At 37.4% G+C, this 9,056-nt stretch overlaps 1 protein-coding gene across 1 annotated transcript in view; it reads left to right on the plus strand.

Moving 5' to 3' along the window:
• Positions 1–9,056, plus strand: part of LOC104271695 (utrophin-like) — a gene marked incomplete at its 5' end in the record, with an annotated part of 42,899 nt that overhangs the window by 22,355 nt on the left and 11,488 nt on the right. Inside the window, 3 exons of the mRNA XM_009866438.1 lie at positions 2,601–2,666; positions 7,654–7,812; positions 8,066–8,309. Of these exons, the coding sequence (XP_009864740.1) occupies positions 2,601–2,666; positions 7,654–7,812; positions 8,066–8,309 (469 nt within the window). The remainder of the gene's footprint in view (positions 1–2,600; positions 2,667–7,653; positions 7,813–8,065; positions 8,310–9,056) is intronic.

Below are 9,056 nucleotides of genomic sequence, written 5' to 3' on the forward strand. Positions count from 1 at the left end.
TACACCACCAAACTTTTAGGCAACAAAGAAATCAATCCATATTACCATAGGAACTGTCTTTGTTTTGCTTTGGGCGTTTTTATTATTATATCTGCTCTTCACAACTAATAAACAATGTTAAATTCCTCAGCTTTTTGAATAGAATTTCAGAGCTTACTGTTTAAGTTAACTGTATTCTTATTTATGGGCACCATAAGAAAGCTTCAAAGCAGTTTGTTTTTTAAATACCTAGAATACCCTATGGTCTTTGCAGCAAGGGAAAAATAGGGCAGAAACTAATGCTGAAGGCTACCCACTGTCATCCTCCACTTTTCTTTTTTTTTCACTCCCAACAATGAATATTTTCATCCTTCATTAGTAGCATAGTATATTGTCAAAGGCAAAGTTGCAGTGCTTTTCAATTACTTGGAACATGTCATTCATAGAAATCACCAAACATTTCTTTGAGTCTAGGCCAGGCTGTAATCAATTAAAACCTACGGAGCAAATAAATTAGACATCTCTAGAAAGATGCAAGAATTTTCTGTCTCCCTGTGTCATTTCCTCAGCCTGTGGTGCCACAGTACTGTGGCTTTCTTTGCCCGGATGAAGCTCAAACTCTGGACTGCCTTTAAGGATCGAGGGAGGTCCTAGGTGCAGTACCTTTTTTCTCCCTCTCCTCTCCCTCAGGTTTTACCAGTCCTGCTCTGGATTAGACTTCAGAGAATCAGACAATGTTAGGGGTTGGGAGGGACCTCGAAAGATCATCTAGTCCAACCCCCCTTGCTGGAGGTGGACCGTGCACTGCTCAGAGCCCTTTCAGGATACAAAGCTAAACCTGTACCTGCTATGTGCAGACATTGGTTAGCAAAATCACAAACTTTAAAAATACTGATTACTGTATAAGTAAGCTATCTGAAACTATTAAAGGTGTTTTTTCATCTAGTAATAAAAATAATTGTGTATCTTTCATATAATCTTGGATGTGTGCTTTCTAGCCGGACCTGTTATTATACATATTTCACATATAAACTACTAATTTGTTTTTTATTGTTCTAATCTTTTCAATTAAGCTGCTTTCAAGCAATATTATCAGTAAGACTGTGCCTAGAGAAACAGTATATTATGACTTAAAACCTTTATTGTCACTCATTGAAGAACATTCAACTCTCTTTTCTGTTAATCAAATCCCCTACCTGCAATCTAGTCTCATCTCCCTGTTCTGTTGTGCTGTGTCCCCTCTGAGTTGCTTCTAATTCCCTTGCTTAGCTTCCAGCTTGAATCCTGCTCTGAAGCCTCTTTGCAACTCTAGAGTCCCGTCCCTGTCTCTCTCTGCTCCCTGATCAAGGCTGTCTCCTGGTTCCATGTGTTATTTCAAGCAAAATCTCACCAAATGCCAGAGATCAAAAACATGATGATAATGGTAGAATGTGCATTCATGAACTGTAATATCTGTTGCACACTAAAGAGATTCAGGGCAGGCTATGAAAATTAATTTTGAAAATTATGTTTCATCAGAGACTTAAAGACGGTGAGCTAAGCAGCCTTGCAAGGATAAATTGTAAGCGTGTTACTCACCATGAACTAGATCTGTTTGAGATGCCCCAAAGCAGAGATAATGTGAATGTCCGTAGTCACTTAGGAGCTGATCCTTCCTTTCAGAGGTAATGTTGGAGCACAATGACCCACCCCAGCCAGGGTGGGACAAGATGATCAAAACAACTTCAACATATGTGTATTTTTTTTATCCTCGTTCAATGCCTTCAACAAATGTACAGATGGGCAAGCTTGCTCCATACTAAATCACCACAGTTCCCATTTCTTTAGGGCCTTCCACACTGGTTTCAAAAAGGGATTTGAAACTGTCTGTAATAATGCATAATACACTTGCAAAAATGTGTGTAAAATCAAGATATCTTTATAGTAAAGAGCTGTGTTTGGTGCAGTCCAATATATGTGCACAGCAGCGAGTGTGCCTAGATTTGTATGTACGTGTCTTACACACGTAAGGTGTATCTTTTCTAGAAACGTGAATAGACAGAAAATTTCTGCTGCGATTTTAAGGAGCTGTCTGGCCTTATATATACAGTATAATAATCCAATCATTTCAGATTAATTCCTTCCAGAATGAGGACCCATAAGCAATGATCCCCTCTAATTATGCTGAGTTTTGTGTTGTTTTCTAGGACTTGCCTGACCACAGTGTGATGTTATTTGCCAAGCATAATTTCAGATGTTGCATGTGCTATATTTAAAAAGTATTCATAGTCTTTTGTTAGTTCAGCTTTATAAAATCCAAAAGGAAAACCATCTGTGAAAACATCTCTTTAACTAATTTTACCATGAGAGTTGTGGTGATGCTAATGATAATTATACTAGAGATAGGAAATATAGTTGTTCTTTGTTGTTTGGCAAGCAGAATTAGTTAATCATAGCACAAGTTTCTCATACAAGTCCTCTAGATTATAGGTTTTTGTCACAAAATCTAGAAATTTATTCCAATTCATGTATACCAGGACGGCCAGATCCGAGGTTTTTCTAAGCAGAACTGATCTTCACACTGCCTCTGATTAAATTGTGCAGCACAGTCTCTAAAATTTATGGTCTTTCCCTTCTTTCAGGCTCGCACAGATGGAGAGGACCAATGGCTCCTTCCTCACGGACAGTAGCTCCACCACAGGAAGCGTGTAAGTATCTCATCCTTGTTCAGGCTGCCAGGAGCTTTGTTTATAGATTCATGGCATAATCTTCAAAAGTTGTAACACAGGGCTTAGTCACAGTGAAAGTAGCTAGCAAGTATGACTCCAGTGCATAAAGTTCATTGCAAGCACTTATTGTAGATTTTGGTGATGTGCACTTGATGTTGTCAGGAAACTCTAGGTTTGTCAGCCATTCTGTTTCAGAAGTGGGATGTTTCATGTGGCTGGAAAAAAAGTCACAGCTCTACAGGTTCTAGTTTATATTACTTCTCTGCTTTTATCATAGTATAAAAGAACAAAATTCTTCTCTACCAAAGTGGACCATGGAGTGGGTTAAAAGCTTGTGCTAACTCCCAGGACAATTTTCTCACTGAAAAAAAAATCATCGGTATTTTGAAGATTCTGAGGAGCCAAAGCAGTGTTGCTACTTGTTTATATTCCAGTTCCCTGACTGCTGATCCATCTGCTTGTACTTGGGAATATAAACATAGTACTACATTAATTTTATCAACTTCATTTTCTATTTTGAATTATTTATCACTTTTATTGTAAGAACCATCATTAAAATGCATTGATGAACCTGGAAAGCATAGAACCCCTTGAAATACTGATTAATTAAGTATGATTTTTTTTTTTGATGTAAAAATTCACGATTGTTTCAACCTCACTGTATCATCGGTTCTATTAATTAAGTCAGTGTAGTAGCACTCTGGCTCTTTTAAGTTATTGAATGTCATCAGAATTTTAAAGAGGAAGCAGAAATTGTTCTTGTTGAGCTTTAGTTAGAAAATTCTGTTTTTCTCAATAGTAGTTTCATTTACTGTTTTAAAATCTAATCATAACATTATTCTGTCTATGAATGTACTAATAATTCAAGATTTAAAATACTTTCTTTCGGAGAAGCACATGTGACCACTTTTATGTGTTTCCTCTTTCCTGCTCAGTTAACTCTATTTACATAACTAATAATAATTTGTCACATATTTCTGTCATTGGTACACTCACCATTGAGAGAAATACAGCCAAAATACTCCCTCTTGATTTCCCTTCCAAAAAAAGAAAAAAACCAAACATGCTGCCGTTTGGCAGGAAAGCTGAAAACTTGAAGGCAGCTAAACGCTCATGTGCCTGAACCTGTCTATCCTAATGGTAAAATGGGGTGTGTATGCTTAATTTTTACTGTCAGATGAGCGTAAGGAAGAAATGAAGTCTTTGCAATAAAGAATGATGAAAAGTGTCCCTAACAGAAAGCTACACCTTGCAATTTGACAAGTCATGGTGTAGCACAATGAAAAGACAAAAAAAAATTGTTAGGAAAATAGGTCAAGAATGTAGCTCTCTTATTCCTGTAATGTATGTGCTATCCTATCTGGCCCATACTGAAGCTAGCTGCACTGGGCATAGTATAAATGCTTTCTGTGTAAATGTGGATGTTTAATAGCTGTTTTCTGCTTCAGGCCTTTACTCCCAGTTACTTTCATGTCTCCAGGACTGTTGATGCCACTTCACACTCAGCTGAATGCAGAGTGGGAACATTTGAGATTTTGCTAGGGAGCTGTGCACTTTGGTGCAGGAGTAGGAACAAGCAGTGAAGGCCAGTGCTACTTTTAGCTGGTGGTGGTAAATCACACTGGAGCCCCAGTGTGTAGTACCCCAGTATTTTAACACAATGTGAGTGATTAAAAGGCACCTTCTCAGAATGAGAAATTAGTTCCATGTGATGATAAAGTCAGGAGAAGAACAAGTAAGCTAAAGATAAAGCATTGAGGACTACCTTGTTGAATCTTATTCTAATATTCATCAGTAGGTCAAGATACAACTTTATTTGGACTAGAATGCATATCACCTAGTATGAAAGCCACAGGAAAACTGAAAATATCAATGAGGGAGGATCACAAATGCACACATCTTACTATTTGCAGTCTAATTTAACAATCAGTTTTCTTGATCAGATTAAATAATACACTGATAAAAAGTCATTGCCAGGAAATCTGAATTTTTCTTTCAACAGTGTAGTCTTGATGCAAAGGAAATTGTGTGCAACATTATTTGCCTCTTGGTCTCTCTATGCATAATACATATTTTGGAATAGACCTCTTGAAAATATACATCCACAAAGAGAACAGGATATTTCAAAGACCATTTTCCCTGGGTTTCCTTCCTGGGATGATGTTTTCTGTTGAGATGTACTTGTTTCAAGTCTGACCTCCTCGGATGTTGTTTTTACTGCTTTCTGCTGTGGTGAAATGCTGCAAAGAACTGCAGTCTCTGCTGTTGAAGGACTTTGTGTACTTCTATTTTTTTCCTCAAAGCATGCAGGATTGTCAGGAAAGTAACCACCAAGAGAGGATGAGGAATTTATTTTGATAATGTTCTTTTATTTTCGTTGCTAATTGCCATCTCCAACCAATTCCACAGGAGAGAATCATGGCTTCTCAAAATGAAAGTGTTTGCATGGCGGAGAGTGGGTGTCATTCCCTTACGTTGTAGGTCATTTTAAAGCCCTGCCCTGAAACTCCTTTGCTGTTAATGAAGCTGTCTTAATTACAGTAATGAGGTTTGTTTATACAGATTCAAAGTTCTGATTTTTTGAACTAGTAACTTTGCAAGACAGACCAGAGGTGGAACACGTGGCAAAACCCCACTTTTCTTTCAGACGAGTTCTTTTTTCAGGCACTTCCTCCAGCATGTGAAAAAGTTCGTTGTCAGTTGCAAGGTGTGATGCCTAAAAAAAGACGGGTCAATATTCATAGTCAGTCCTGTACAGTTTCTCAGACTCTGAACTGGTGGAAGAGGACAAAAGTTAAATTTTCTCTGCAACAAATAACTGGGAGTCCAAAATAGTAAATTATTTTTATTTAGCTGTGTTGATCTTGCCTACAGGACCACGATAGAGTCAGAAGTATCTAAGCATTTACTGTGAAAACTCTCTCTTTAAGGGGGTTGTAAGTTTCATTAAAACTCTTGACAGAATCTCAGATTTAACAAATCCAAATAAATTTAATAAATCCAGCTTTACAGAGCTCTATTTAAAAAAATAAAATCCATTTTAGATGACCTACATAGATGTTTATAAACTAATTCATCATCTTAAAATGTAGACAGCAGCTTTTTGGTGCCTTATTAAAATAACCAGACAGAACCGCTTGATCACATGGACCTTTCCCGACAGCATCAACACGCTTGCACCAAAGAAAGGCTGTATGTGTAGTTACACTGTATGACTTAAATCAGTATCTGAGCAGTGTTTTGAAACCTGGATGGTAAAGCTGTGTTCTCTCTAGTCTGTTTTAACACTGTTGGTTTTGTGCTTCCTGAAGACAGGGCGTTGACAGCCATTTCAGTCACCTTGAGGGGATTCTGCACATTTTGCAGGGCTGGGAGGTACCGCGGAGTTTGAAGCCTCTAAAGGGGTTACATCACTTTGGCAAAAATTCAACTATAAGGAGCAGGCTTTTCTTTTATCAAGATGGTTGAAGGGTGGAGGAGTACCACAAGATCTTCATCACCACATTAGGACGTGATCCAAACTCCATTAACTGCACTAAGCCCTTGTGTTAGTTTTAATTAGACTAATGCAAAATAACAAGTGATGTTGATGGTGAGTTTCCCTGATCACTCAAGTAGCAGAGAAGAGAAAGCAGAGGGTTTTTTTCTGTAGGTAAGGAAAGAAAAAAAGGGAGCACTGTTCTCTTTCTTTTTCAGCTAACACTGTCACATATCCCCTATATTTTTGAGGGGCTTAAATGCACATACAACCCCAATTATATTTTAATATATACCTGTACTTAATGAAAAATTCATTACATTTATTCATTTGCATGGGAAGATCCATATTTTTATTTCTTCTCATGAGTACAGTACTGACTACAGCCAAGGCAGATAAGAAATAAGTGAATGTACATTATTTTCTTTAAACATTTGAGCTATTGTTAAAAGATTACTCGCTAATTACATTACTTTTTCAATTTTACATGTAAATTTTCTGCAAACCAGTAGTTAATTACAAAAGATAGAATGAAGGAAAGTGATATGCAACCAGAGCTCTGTGGAAAGATCTTTTCATACCTGTCTGTTTTTAGCTTCCTATCATACATGAACTTATGTGCAATAGAAAACCATGGATTTTGAAAGTAGATAGAAATGACACAGGCTATGATTTTTTTGTTTGTTTTGGGTTTTTTAGATATAGTGTTACTTGATACACATTTGTTTGATTGTAATAGTATGGATTTTTGAATCTCAGTGACAAGTCTGAAAATGGAAGACCACATGATAGCTGCGGGTAGACAGTGAATAGTTAACCTTGAGAAGAAATAGTTTAGTGTTGTTCTACCATAGGTTTAGTCTTCAGTAGAAAGTTTATCTTAAGCAGTACTACAAAGAACCAAATCACTTTGGTGTTTGATAGAAGTACTTTTCTAAGAGAGAGACACCAGGAATCAGTATTTATTACATCTGTGGTTGTTTTGTTGTGCTCCTAATACTGGCGATGCTTTAAAATAGGTATTGATGTACTGAGCTACCAAAACGTCTTGGTTTGGCAAGATAAAATAGGGTCTTTCATTGCACAGACAGTATGTTTGCAACTCCCATTTGTTCCTGTCACACATTTGCTACCTTTACTCCAAGAACTTGAAGATATTTCTGAGGAAAACCCCAGTCTATGCGCGTGGCCTATAAAACACCTGATGCGCATTACTTGTACGGGCATTTATTTATAGATCATTTGTCACTTCAGAAATAACTTCTATTTCTTCCAGAGTATACATTTCTAAATAACTGGTTTTACTGTTTATTCAAGTGAGACTGTTACATTCAGAACTTTTGTGATGAAAGATGTTAAATTGACTGACAGGACATTTTTAAAAAGTGTCTTGAAATGCTCCATTACACTTTTAGTTTGTATATAATACTTTGCATATAATAAAATTCCTATTCTTTGTCTTTATCTGTGTTTTTTTTATTGCTCTAGAGAGGATGAGCATGCCCTGATCCAGCAATATTGTCAGACGTTGGGAGGAGAGTCGCCTGTGAGTCAGCCACAGAGTCCTGCTCAGATACTCAAGTCAGTGGAAAAGGAAGAGCGAGGAGAGTTGGAGCGCATCATTGCTGACCTTGAGGAAGAGCAAAGGTCTCATAATCATCCTATCTGGTGTCTGAGTTGTCACCTCCTTGTTGTTGAGTCTGTGTTAAAATACCTTAGTTTCACCTCTTCTTTATTGTTTTAAGCTTCTTTCCATAAATCACAAGTCACGGCATTGTCTTTGTATGAGCTACTTGTGTTCTTAGTTGGAGGTGACGATAACATTGTTTGATCTAAGGACGTTTTTCATTTTATTTGACTTGACTAAGTCATCATTATCTCCTTCTTTTCAATATACCAGGAGTCTGCAGATAGAATATGAGCAACTAAAGGAGCAACATCTTCGGAGAGGAATAAACCCTCTTGCGTCACCTCCAGACTCCATTGTGTCGCCTCAGCATGCTTCTGAAGATGCGGAGCTCATTGCTGAAGCTAAACTCCTAAGGCAACATAAAGGGCGCCTGGAAGCAAGGATGCAAATATTAGAGGATCACAATAAACAATTGGAGTCCCAGCTTCACCGGCTACGGCAGCTACTTGAGCAGGTAGAGGTGCACTGATGTCTTTCCCATGTGTTGTCTCTGTGTGATGGATTTCTTAGCGGAACGAGGGTGTTGAGATTTTACTGCAAATATTTTCACCATGCTAGCTTGATTAGTTGCTCTCAGTCATTTCTAGCTGAAGAGATTTTTTTTTTTTTCCTGGCCTCTAGTGTAAGCCATGGTGAAAGTCAAAATGAGCACAAGATAATTACAAGTGTCGGAGTGATCATGGTAACTTACGAAACATTGAGAATAACAAGTGCAATAGTTTTTTACGAATTAAGAAGAGGGGGTTAGAAAATATATACCTTCTTCCAAGTAGTGATGCCAGTCGTACTCTGTATTTGACTTCAATTTTCCAATCTTTCCATAAATAATTTGTTTATTTGTTGTCATGGTTAGTCACTGAAACCATTCACTGGCTAACTTAGATGTTTTTTCTAGGGAGTTTTGGCTGAATAGCATTAAGATGCATCTTAGGGCTTCCCTAGCCCTCTAACAGTGTATTTTTGGTTTTACTGTAATTCTAGCACCTTTAATCAGTATTTGAATAGTTTAAATATGTAACAGGGAAGATAACAACTGATGCAACTCTTAGGAATAATTCATGAAGTATCTTGACAACTGTGTCTGACTGAGAACTACATGTTTCAGAGAAAGATTTAAAATCTGCAGAGAAACAGCTGTATAACAGAAACATGTAAGTTATGCAAAACCCACAGTCACTTTCAGCTTAGTGATTAAAGCAGG

Source organism: Apaloderma vittatum, unplaced genomic scaffold (genome assembly GCF_000703405.1).
Source record: "Apaloderma vittatum isolate BGI_N311 unplaced genomic scaffold, ASM70340v1 scaffold37913, whole genome shotgun sequence".
In the NCBI taxonomy this organism is placed as follows: Eukaryota; Metazoa; Chordata; class Aves; order Trogoniformes; family Trogonidae; genus Apaloderma; species Apaloderma vittatum.